Source organism: Phacochoerus africanus, chromosome 9 (assembly GCF_016906955.1).
Source record: "Phacochoerus africanus isolate WHEZ1 chromosome 9, ROS_Pafr_v1, whole genome shotgun sequence".
Classification (NCBI taxonomy): Eukaryota; Metazoa; Chordata; class Mammalia; order Artiodactyla; family Suidae; genus Phacochoerus; species Phacochoerus africanus.
Window position 1 is genome coordinate 27,243,760 of NC_062552.1, and position 13,171 is coordinate 27,256,930.

At 37.3% G+C, this 13,171-nt stretch overlaps 1 protein-coding gene across 1 annotated transcript in view; it reads right to left on the reverse strand.

Annotated features, from left to right (window-relative positions):
• Positions 1 to 1,017: 1,017 nt before the first annotated feature.
• FAM83B (family with sequence similarity 83 member B) overlaps positions 1,018 to 13,171 on the reverse strand; it is an 81,864-nt gene continuing 69,710 nt past the window's right edge. The window contains exons 3-5 of the mRNA XM_047796670.1: positions 12,015 to 12,179; positions 11,177 to 11,301; positions 1,018 to 7,387 (exon numbers count right to left, since the gene is read on the reverse strand). Coding sequence (XP_047652626.1) covers positions 5,086 to 7,387; positions 11,177 to 11,301; positions 12,015 to 12,179 — 2,592 coding nt within the window. The 3' untranslated portion in view covers positions 1,018 to 5,085. The remainder of the gene's footprint in view (positions 7,388 to 11,176; positions 11,302 to 12,014; positions 12,180 to 13,171) is intronic.

The window sequence follows — 13,171 nt, forward strand, 5'->3', positions numbered from 1 at the left end:
TTTAGTATTATACTTATTTAAAAATCACATTTCCCTTAAAAGGTCACTATTTAGGAGTTCCTATTGTGGCTCAGTGGGTTAAGGACCTGATGTTGTTTCCATGAAGATGCAGGTTAAATCCCTGGCCTTGCTCAGAGCGTCAAGGATCCTGTGTTGCTGCAAGCTGCAGTGTAGTTCCCAGAGGCGTCTCAGATCTGGTGTTGCCATGAAAATGGCATGGGCCTGCAGCTACAGCTCTGATTCAACCCCCAGCTCAGAAACCCCCATATGCTGTGGATGTGGTAGAAAGAAAGAAAGGAAGAAAGAAAGAAGAAAATTAAGAGTCATTATTTAATTTCCCATACACAATTTTTAACTACATCTTAATCTCTAATATTAGGGACTTTTTTTTCCTAAGGAAAATGTATTTTGAGTTTTAAGTAAACTTCAGACTCTAGGTTGATTAATGTCATTAATTGATGTAATACAAATGCATTTTTAGAATATTTTGCTCAAACTAAATGGTATAAAATTCTACCAAGGTCAGCTATCAATATTTTAACAAAACATTTTCTATTTTTCAAAGTCACTATTTATTTATTTAACATGTATTTGTTTACTGGCTGTGCCTGTGGCATGCAGAAGTTCCTGGGCCAGTGATCAAATCTGAGCCACAGAAGTGATAATGCCAGAACCTTAAACACTAGGCCACCAAGGGACTCCTCAAAGCCGCAAGTTATTTAAAATAACAACTATATTCTAGTAGAAATAGAAATAAAGAGAATGTGTAATGATATTGTAAAGAGAAGAGTTTTGTCATTGGATATCAAAATGGATAAATTATTATATGAAATAGAATTGTTAAAATAAAAGATTTTGTTTAAGAGATTTCAAAATTCTTTGAGAAATATTTTAAAATGTGTAAAAATCTAAATTCATGACATAATAAGTGAAAAACAGCTTCCGTAGAGAAATCCAGGGTATAAGGATAAAAAATAAACAACTTATGACATACTGATTTTGTACAAAATTATTTAATATTCATTTATCAGATTTAACAAAAGTTAATTTGGAAGTATATTTATTTGCTAGCATCGCTTATGTATAAAAAGTTGACTCTCTTTGGTTTATAATTTCATCTTTTTCTTTCTGAAATATTCTAGAACCAAAATGAACATTTTGATAAGCTTTTTTTTTTTAACAGCATCACATGTATGTCACACATTACACGAGACAATGATTCTACTTTTACACCCTTCAACCTTAGGCACATTAAGAATCCACAGATATTCACAGAAGACAAACATCTGCGGAATAGTAATAGACAAGCACCAGTGGAAAAACTGGATTTATCTTGAGGAAGGTTTTCGTTGAGGACAGCCATAGTTCAACTTTCTTCCTTGTCCTCTGGATCACACTAGATGCACTCTTGATTAAATAATTTGCTTCCACAAATGTAGAGGGCCATCATATACTCAGACCTCAATACACCAAGTTGGGATTTTGACTAATCCCAGTCCTTGAAACAGAAGGATACCAATGTGTTCAGGATACAGCCACTTTAACTATTCTGAAATGATCCGCCAAGAGCTGCTTTCAGATTGTACCTAATTTCCTGAGTTTCTGCTTACAAATCAATATGCTATGTAGAGGGAAAACATGGCCTAACCAAACTTTAATACGAAAGTATCTCTAAGTGACATTATCTTTCCACTCCATGGGGAGTAAAAGAAAATATAGTGCTTGAAATTATTATATCCACGAAGTCTGGGAGTATTTTTTGAAAACTCAAAACTCCAAGTAGATTATCTGAAGCATTCAGTGCTTGCTCATGGGGTGCTTGCCTGGGGAGTTTTTCAGCCTCAGAAACTTTGGAAAGTTACTGCATATACGTACTGACATACGGATATTTTTTGAGGAAAAAACAGAAGGAAAATAATCAAAGAAAAAAGGCAGAGGGGAATAAATCTTCTGTGAAAAAGCCCAAGCTACCCATCACAGGTGGGTGAAATGAAGGCCCGTGCTTCCAACTCTACCAGGGAGAGGAGGAACTCAGGAACTACTTAAAAGCTATCTGTGTTTCCAGAAATGATGGCAGCTGTTGTACAAAAAGGGAACAGGCTTTTGCATGTAATTAAACATGATTAAAACTCTAGTCTTTATGTAATTTCAGCTTTATGCAATTTCAGTTGCACTGCTGTAAATTTCAGAACTTCCAATTTCAGAGCTGTCTAATGACAATTAGCCCATTATCCCCTAAGCTCTGAAAGATGCCCCATCTAACAGTAACAAAGGATGGGTAATATTAAAGTCAGTCTGCTTTGGTTAACTCCAGGTTCTGCCTTTGTTAAACGGATAAAGGACTATGGCCCAGAATCACAGATATGACTTTTTCTAAGAGCAAAGTGAAAAATCTCTCTCACTTATTAGACCTCAATTCTAATGCTTTTGAATGATCTGGTACTAATCTATGAAGATCATACAATTTCCAGGTGACTCTAAAATTTAACACACTAACAATCAGAAACATTTTCTTAGTGCAACTGAATTCCTTATTTGATTATAAGGAAATATTCATTCCAAAGGACATTTTTTTAAAAATCAAGGTTTTTTGTACATCTTCTTGACTACATTCCTCATGACAAATGACTTTTCCCTCTTATTTTGTATTTTTATGTTATCACAGTTTTAGGAAATTTGTAAATTTTCCAAACTGTAACACTCAGTAATAGTTAATCCCAGGCTGTAATACTTGGAAAATCCCAGGCTGTAGTACTCGGAAATTCCCTGTTACAATGGGAGTTTACAACTTACTTTTATGAATCACATGACACTGAGTACTCTAGTCTGGATTTAGGTGTATAAAATGTTGTTGCTCTAGTTACTTATACATTTCTACAACTGTTAACAAGATAGCAAAAGAAAAAGATAACTACTTTCAAAGAAGATTCTTCAAGCATAGTGGAGTAGAAGGCAGCAAGGTATGGGGTGGTAAAGTATTGAAAATACAGGCTTTGTGTTTAAATCCCAGTTCTACCAATTAGGAGCCGTGTAGATCTTGGAAAGCAATATAACTTCTCTGAGGCTTAGTTTTCTCATTTGCCAAAAGGAGGTACTAATGGCAGGGGTGATGATGAATATTTATTGAGACAATGAATTTAACATTTGGTTCCACTCCCTGCCTAGTTTCTGACCTAGCCGAAGACTTTCTCTACCCTGAAGGCAGGTTACAGGCAGGTTCACTTCCCGTTTCTTTCCCCTTCCTCTCATCATCAGCGGTCAACCGGAAGGAGATCAAAATAGCTGCCTAGGAATTAAAACTGGCCTCCCAGGTTACATTCAGAGAGTAAACTCACCTACTAAGATTATTTTAACCTCTGCCTGTCCTTTGTTGTCTGGTAGAATTCAACTAAACCTTTTGGGTTGATTGGTGTTGACTCAGGAAATATAAATATTCTCTCATTTAATTCTCAGCAGTGTGGGTGAGACAAGTGTTGAACACAGTTTGGAGGTAATATGATGGAACAGTGTTACAGACACTTTAGTAGCATTACTTATTGGTTGTGTGGACTGGAGCATTACCTCTCTGAGTCCCAGTGTCTCAATTATCACCTATAAATGAGGAAGACAATGGTACTAAAAATATTGTACTCAAAATATTGTTGTGGGGACTTCAGATTCTAGCTCCGAATGTTAGTTTTTCTTTTTTGCTGGCATGTTTCATCCTGTCACATTTCTTACTATGATTTTAAAATACTATGGGAAATTATTTTAATGATGCAGATATTTTAATGTCATTGTTTTAATTATTTAAGAATGACAAAGATAATATTTGACTGAATCTTGACTTTTTAAGACAACATGCTGCCCCATATGGCAACTTAGAAGGTGTTAAATAATATATTTAAAGTGCCATAGAAATACTTTCCACTTTGCAAAAGATGCACTGTTTCTTGAATTTTGTTCTTTGCGGATGAAGCAAAGCCATGTTAGTCTCTGTAATGGATTTGGAGTTTTTAATTTCATTACTCTAAGAAAGGCAGAAAGTATCTTATGAATTGTATATCATCATCAGATTCAGATACAGAAAGATTTAAAACTTTCAACCATGCCCAAGGTCATGGAAGAGCCAGGCCAGGTACCAGTTTTCAGTTTTATCAAGGTACTCTCAAGAAAATACTAGGCAATCACAGTATAAAAAAGAGCAAAGACTTTTGCAAGCAAAACACCTAAGCATTGTCATACTAATCCAAGATAAAAATTTACACAGAGATTTGTTTCTAAAAGCTTCCTTATATTAGAAAAAGAAGAGGAATAATTCAGGTTTTCCAAATTCCTGTTGACTTGCAGGAAGGAAGGAATGACTATAAAAGATCAGCAGCTGATGGGTGAGTGGAGTACAGGTTCCCTTGGTCCAAAGTGAAAATAAGCACAACCTGAAAATAAATTTCTATGGTGTACGTGAACTACCCGAGGCTGGTATTAAGTACCTGAGGCTGATATTTTGTGTATGCCTCCGGAAAAATAAAAAATGTGCTGAGCTATGTGGTTTAAATTGCACTGTTGTTGCCCAACCAGTTCCAAAGAAAAATTAATAAAACATTAATAAAATACAAGTTATCCTGTAGAATTTTAATGTAATTAAAAACCACAAAGGCTTTGTCCTATTTTCTCATAATTGGAAGATATGAAAACCTCATAAAGACATAAAGGACCACTGAGAATGTTATGATCCTTTTTAATAAAGAAAGAGTGTGTAATGAATGGTTAAAATGCATATACCATCTCTCCACTAAAATTTCCATTTAAGACTTAAGAAGATCTTCAGTCTGAAGAAAACAATTTCATTACATCTGTATTACCACCACAATTTAAAAATCATGTACTTATAGATATTCCATCTACAGTGTAATTAAGCACAAATAACTTTATCACTCAGAATAATAACTTTACTGTACATTAGTAAGCTGGCATATACATCATACCCAAAATTCTGCCCTCATTGAAATCTATTAGCATTTTACAAAAACCATCCACAAGGTTTTTGGACAAATATTTATAGTCATTCATTTTGTACTTTAATATCTATTTCATAATTACAGTATTTCATTTATTTTTGTGTATGAAGTTTCCAAACTTTTGCATAAATCCTCGAAACTTGTTTTCATTTGGCTGATATGAGTGGTAAACACCAGTGTTGTAATTAAGCATCGGGCTGGACCTCCCGTAACTATTGCCCACAGTTGTGGATTTTATTTCTGGGCGGTGTGTACTGGTATTTGGCTTACTGCTGGTCGGCTGAATAGAACTTTCAATCTTGCAAAATGGCTCAAAACGACTATAAACGCGCCGGTCAATTGAATGAGTTCTTAGAAGCTCATCATTGGGCTTTCGTCTTGGAGAAGCTGGTTTTCTTTCAGGGACGACGGCTTGAATTTCCTTTGAATCTTGGTATTGGATCTGCTCGGTGTTGAATCTTGGGGCAGAAGCATCTCCTGCTCTTTCTAAGAACTTGCTTTCAACTGGACTGGAAGAAGGCATGACTTGGCTATTTTCATCAGATGGCGATTGCACCCCCTGAGATGAAGGAACTGCTACATCTTCCTTACTCTTGTGGATGCTGCCTTGAGAGTTGGATGAAGAAGAACACTTTCTTCTAGGAGATGAATCAATTTTAGGTTCTGATTTCTTTTGTTTTTGATTCTCTTCAGCCTCAGAGACTAAAGTATCAGAACTACTACACATTCTATAGAAGGCAGGTGCTTTATTTTTGGACAGATTTTCTTTCTTTTCTGGGGCAAGGCTAAGTAATGACCTTAACTTCTGAGATCCCTTTTTCAAAAAACTTGGGGAACCCTTCACTTCCTTCTTGGGAGTGAGTTCCCTGTTGGGTTCTTCTTTATTCACATCAAGCAAAGCAGCAATGGAAATGGACTTAGTAGTAGTTGCACTTGGAGGTTCTCTCTTAACAACGTCCTCTTCTTCCTCTTCCACACCATGGGTCACATTGTGCATACTTTTAGAACTTTTTAGCAAGTCCTCTTTGGGTTTTTCTGGTTGTCTACCTCGATTCCTGGTAAGTGTACTGTACACATAATGTTTACTATTTCCATGATCTAAATTGGCTTTTGAGTGGTCAAAGAACGGGAAACTTCGCCTTTTCAGCAGATTTTCATTTTGTTGATTCTTTAGGTTTTCTGTCTGCTTATTTACACACAAGGTTGTATATAAATAGTTGTTTGACTCTGTAGGACCATTTGTATTTGGGTGCAAGGCTGCTGGGTGGCTTTCTGGAATCTGCAAGGTATGCATTTTTGGTGCCTCTGACTGCAACGGCACCCTGGGGGTCAACTCCTGCGAGGGTTTGTCTGTCTGATGCTGCGCCCCTGTTGGCGCGTCTGTGACCTTTTTAGGCGTGTCGCTTCCCTGGGAACCAATGACAGTTGAGTTTGAGGAATCAGTTGTACAACTATTTACTTCCTGCTGCTCAGGTAAAGTCGGTTTAAACACAAAAGAGGAACGAAGCCGAGAGTGATTATAAAGAGCACTGGCTTTCACATTCTCAGGCCCATCGTAGCCCTCGAACCGGTCACCCAGGGCTGATCCGTTCGAATCAGGTGCAGCTTCTGAATGATCATTTAAGTAGGATTCAATTCTCCAGTTACGCAAGAACGACTTTGTGGTGTGTTCAAGGGTTGGCATGCGTTGTTGCAAAAAGCGGATGTGATTATCTGTCCCGTTAAAAGACCTCCGCACATTGGAATTCCTTTCTGCAAGATTCGTTGTTTTCCTCTGGGCAAGTCGGTCGGCAAAACTCTGGGCAGGTGTGTTCTGGCGGCCCGCGTAGCCTCCCCGTGACGAGGACGTCACACTGAGACTATCCGAAGGCCTTTTCCAATGACCAGGAGCATTGACGGTTCGATTCAGGGCTCGGTTAAGCAGCAGGTACGGTGCTGTTTCTGGCTGTTCCCCAGCATAGCTGTGCCTCTTCCAGTTTGCATTCATCTGGCTGGGGTGAAGCGGACGGACTGGATTTGGCCCGTTAAAGTTGGGAACAAAATGAGGCTTGTAGCCAAGATTTCTTATGTTATACTTGTCGTGTTCGTTGAGAGGATACATCCCTCTGTTTTTGAAGTAACTAGACTCTAGGTGATGAACTTTGTCTTGTCTACCGAAAAGGTTTCTTTGGCTGGAAACGGAAGCGAAGGAAGACACGGAACGCTGGTACGTGCCGTTCTCCCAGAAGGCTTTGCCGCGCTTCACCCGCGCTGCCTCCTCCTGAGCGAAGGAGCTGGGGACACAGGACCTGGCATAGAGCGTCCTAAATTCTTCATCAAAGGACTCGACAAGTTGTCCTGTGATTAGCTGGACCATGCTGAGGTGAGCTTTTTCAAATGACCACATGTAGCTGGAAAGAAAGAAATCAAAATTGGCAAACTGCAATTTTGCTGACCACACATAGCTCGACTAAGAAAAAAAAAAGTGCCGTTTAAGGTTGATAAGAGAGTATTTTTGGTTTTTTCCTTAGTTATCATCATTTAGAACGTCTTCAATCATGGTATGCTTGCAATGCATGTCCCTTTGCCATATTCCTATTTTAAATAATAAAGCAACTCAAGTCCTAGCTGTGAATCCAGCCATAATTTCCAGAAGTACAAAGAAAAGCCTGGTGTGCATTTTGCATCTCTGTCTACTAAGAGATTGTGGAGTAAAATATGACATTGTATTTCATATACAGCACCCTGGCAGGGTGCAGTCATGCTGGTGCCAGAGGAAGAGTTGAGAGGCCTGGCCTCCACTGAGCTGTCTACTCCACAGGAGCTTGGACTTCCGTTTCCTCCCGTCCAGAGTGAGGAGACAGATGCACACTCACTACCATTCCTTATGGTCCTAATATGTCATGATGCAAATTTGTGCTACCGCAGGTATTTCATCTCTGTGGCTTACAGGTGAATGAAGTTTAGGGTGCCAGGGGCTGTAAACAGAGACAGAATTTTGGGGCAGCAGTCTCCAGCCCCTAAAAAGCATCCGAAACTTAACTCAGTGTACACAGTAAATTCCTCCAATCCCGTGCCAGTCAGATTGCCAATTAAGATCTTTCCACAGAGAATACAACTACTAGGAAACTGAAGTTTGTAACTACTTTATCGTAATTTATGGAACTTCTAATCTCTAGTTTAGAGGTGACAGTTATCTTGAGGTTTCAAATATCATTTAAAATCTTCTTTTAGAAAACCTCGATAATGTAATATACAAAGTTACTAGGTTGAAAACGCCACTGCTAAATTGCTATGTCTCAAAAATTGCCATGATATAATGCGGGCTAATACAAAAGAAAAGGGAGACAAAGACATTCTCCAGGGCAGAGGAGCTTACTGTTTACACAGGGAAGACAATAATAAAAGCAAACGGAACTCATAAAAGAATGTGCAGAGCAATAATCTAAATACATAAAATGTTTTAAACAGGGTAGGACTTAACCTTTTTATTCTGATTAATGTTATCTGGTATGCTGCCTCAGTGTACAGTATGAGAAATTCCTAAGTTCTCTTCATGTACAGATATGTGGGCCACCAGGACAACTTAAAAGAAATGGTACAAGCATGAATCATTAGGGGAATTTTCTATCCAACTGAAGACAGGAATATAAAACTTGTTAGAAACAGCAAGTAAGGAATGAATAATCAGCTGTCAAATGTGAGAAAATCCTCAGTGACAGTAAGAATTAAGCAGTATTTTGACAGAGATTAGATGCCCAGAAGTTCAGACTTGAAAAGTGTGGGAGAACAATTTGTGTGGGAGAAGAAACTTATGTAAAAAGGAAGGAAGCAATAATGGCCATGCTTCGGTTGAGCAGAGAAAACAAATTATATTAAGTTGATGTCAGAAACTATATAACAGATTGATGAACTAGTGGAAATCTTGCAGACAAAGCAGCGATCATAAGATCAAAAAAACCCATAAAATTCTCTCTTAGTCAAATTTGTGGATGATACTTTACTAAATATCTTCCTGGTTTTCATATGACAATTTCAAAGGAGGGTATCCAATTCAAAATGTGATTTACACACATTGATCAGAAAAAGTATATATGTTTTTTATCTCCTCATTGTCAGTTGCCATGATGTGGCAGAACACCTGTTGGTGTTTCCTGATAAAACTGCCCTCATGATGTAAGTACATATGCCAGATCTCTCTAGAAATGCTGGGAGTTTAGAATGCAAAGACATTTTATGGCAAAGAAATTTGAATTAAAGAAGGTGGCATTCTGGATTTGCCTAACAAGGAACCCAATGGCAATACCAGGATATGAGAGACAAAGGCTGTTTTTAATCAAAAGGAAGTAACATTTTAACCAGTTTCTACAAATACTGGTTCATAACTGTTCTACCAGATCCTATTATGATATTTGTTAACAATAAAAAGGTCCATGATGATTAGTCAGAAAAAAACAAAAATGACAAGAGCTGATGCCCATCAATTATTTTAAAGAAGTATATTTAAAATTAATATGAAATAATAGTCATTAAATAATAATTTTGATGAATCTTAATAATCTGTGGTCCTAGGCATTCATTCCATAGTCACCTCCAGAAATAGTAACTTAAATTTTGCCTCTGGCTTATGATATAGATAGAAAGATAAAATTTCTGTTACATGTATAGATGTGTGGGCTGTTTGTTTTTCCCAACATCAATTAAAGTAGCTCAGCTATAGTCATCTCAACAGATAGCACTTATTAATACCTAGTAAGACAAAGCTGACATTAATTTATTGTTGAAGGTAATTTCAAAACTGAGTTAAATAATAAAAATAGAAAGTACTCATTATGATGAGACTAAACACCATTCTTTAAGCCAAGTGAACTCACATTTTAATTAAAATTTCAATTAAAGTCCCTCTAAAATCAAGTGGGTCTGAACAAATAGATACCCATATAATGACTCTTTAAAAGAATTCATTAATTTTAAGCATTAGCTGTAATTTCTGCTCTTAACAAGTTTTCCTTTAAAGTTCCAAACAGGATTTTCAAAAAAAGGGTCCCTGAGCTTAAAAAAGGGAAAGTTAGTAGATATTCACAGTTATAACAGGCCTAAAATAATAGTTCACATTAGGGGCTTTGGATGCATTAACTCATTGAATTGTCACAACAGCACAAGGTAGGTTCTATGATTATCATCCTTTTATGCAGGAAGAAACTAAAGTGCAACCAAGTTCAGTAGCTTGTCCATGTCCATCCCTTCAACATGCTGCCTCCTTCTCTTGGACCTTTTAAGTTCTTAAGAGGAAAGGCAAAATTTCCCTTCACATTGTCCTGTTGAGATGCACAGCTCTTCTGGCTTCTTCTCGAGGTCTTTAATTGTGAGACATGTGCTCTGGTGACCTAGCACTTCGCATGTGTGTGGGTGTTTTTATCTGCCTACTGATACAGCCTTACCATGGACTCCATTCAGGATTTATGCCCCGAAATGATGAGAGTTTTAGAGCAGCACTTATATTCTGGACGTTGCCAGTCCCGAATCACCTTTTAGCCCTTAGCTCTGAAGTTTTAGACAAGCTACTGAACCTTCTGGAACTTCAGTTTCATCATTTATAAAATGTAGATAAGAACAACTGCCTTGCAGATAAGTCGTAAGGCCCAGGAATGCAACTTAAAAGCCAAGCTAGAACAGAGTAGATGCGTTCCACCAGTGAAAGCCTAGAAAGACGCCAGATAGCACATCTGGGGCTGAATAGCCTTGTCTACTGTCTACCATGGCATTTTTAGTAGCCAGACTCAAATGATTTTTTCAGTAGTCTTATGATGACATTATGATATTCATCAAATTCTTAATAGTACTAAAATAAGAGCAATCCTTTAGACAGATTCTCCGAGGTGTAAACAGTTTCTATTTTTTATGAGCAATTATCATGGTTCATACTGTTTTTGTAAGGAACAAAAATGCTTTTAGCCTTATAGAGCTGTAGGAAATCTGAGATATTAGTCAGCTCCCTCATTTTGAAGCCCGTGGATGCTAGGTGATTTGCCCAACGACTTCTTTAGAGGCACAGCCAGAACTGAACTCAAGTCTCCAAGCTTCCATGCAAGGGTTCTTCTTTTATTTTTAAGAAATGACCAAGCAGATTGCGTTAAAATTTGAAACTAATAAATTATATAAATGATTGATAATGCTGAAGGTAAATACAATAATCTTACCTGTAGGAACCGTACATAACTTTCTGGCAGTCAATTAACAGAAATTTCTGTTCTAATTTTCCATGAAATTTTGCTCCTGTTTTGGCAAGATAATCTTGGCCTTTTACTGTCCGCACTCGAATATTCTAGAATCATATGTAAATATAAAGTAAAAATTATGGCTAGAAGGGGAATATTTTGCAAAGTAAAATATATGACTACATAAAAGCTTAGTAACCGAAAAAGTATACGTGAAATTATTTTTTAAAAAAGCGCATAACAACAACCAAAACAGTGAAAAGTATATGTCAAAACACCACCCAAAGGAGAAATACTCAAAGAAAATAGCCTCTTAAAATACATATTTTAAGATAAACAGGTGATATTACTTACATTTACAGAGAGTGATTGCATAAATCACTTGGGGTCTTATTGTAAAAGACCCTTTCGGGTTATAGAAACATGATGCCAAAATAACTAAGATTAGAACCCACCCTTCTTGTAACAAACATGACTGAAAACACTATGGCAACAGATTGTGATACGCAACATCCACTGAACGAAGAAAATCACTCAAGCCAGGGCTTTCAAGGTTGCGCATGCACAACTAAAGCATTAATTATGACTGGCAGCAAAGTTAACTCAGAAGCTTAAGTGCCTCAGCATCAAGAAAAACATCATATAAAACTATCATGAAGATGGTTGCGGAGTCACATTTGGAAAAGTATAAGGGGACCCTTCTGTGATTACCGCCTTCAATACATGGTATATATTGGGAGCAATATAGCTTACTATGCCTGAAATCTGACTGAAATAAAATACTTGGGGAAAAAAAGATAACAAAACATAGAATTCTTACTCTAAGACGTTGGACTTGACAGCCCTGTTTCTCAGTCATAGTTAGGAAATGACTAAAGTTGGATTCATCAAGCAGAATGTATACAGATATCCCTCGAGTTGATGCCTCCACTATTTCTTTGAAAATGTCCACATCTGTAAATATATCCATCACTAAAGCGATGACCTGTTAAAGATAAGAATATGAAACAATTTTAGATACTCAATAGAGAAAAACCTAGTAATTGCTTACTTTTAGTAAAAATAGGATACAACAGAAAATAGTGAAATACATCATATATTAATGTATACACAAATATTTATGCATTTTTCTAAAATAGAAGATATAAAAGTATATTGAAAATAAACAGGAGTTCCACTCGTGGCTCAGTGGTTAACAAATCCGACTAGGAACCATGAGGTTGCGGGTTCGATCCCTGGCCTCGCTCAGTGGGTTAAGGATCTGGTATTGCTGCGAGCTGTGGTGTAGGTCACAGACACAGCTTGGATCCGGCGTTGCTGTGACTGTGGCATAGGCTGGCAGCTACAGCTCCGATTAGACCCCAACCTGGGAACCTCCATATGCTGTGGGTGTGGCCCTAGAAAAGACAAAATAAATAAATAGATAAATAAATAAATAAAATAAACAAATGACTATACACAGACTTGTAGCACTAAGTAATTTAGTGCATTTCAGCAGACCATTGAGTGCAGGGCAAATCCAAATCACAGTGCTCAAGGTTCCCTGAAGGATGGATGGAGGCGACAGGTAGATGGAGGGTAGAAGTAGAAATCAGTGCTCCAGATTTTTCGTGGGAAACATTTCCAGGGAAAAGCAAGACTTCTGGAACTTGTGAAGAATAAAGTCTCAGAAAACTAGGAGAGAGAAAAAAAAATTTTCTAGAAATAGAAATACAGCTCAGAAAGGACCAAAGATAAGAAAGGGTATGAGAAGACTTGAAGACCAGAAAATTAAACATATCTTCCTAAAATTAGCCTAGCAGACAGAACAGGTAAAAGAAAAAAAAAAGGACAAAAAAGGACATATGATTATAAAGGTAAATGCCGAGAGAAAAATTCTAACAAACAGGCTCCTAAGACGGCAAGAGTCCAAGTTAACTGTTGGAAACAGAATCATTACTGACTCTGAGAAGCAATGGGAGTGAAACGATGCTGAAA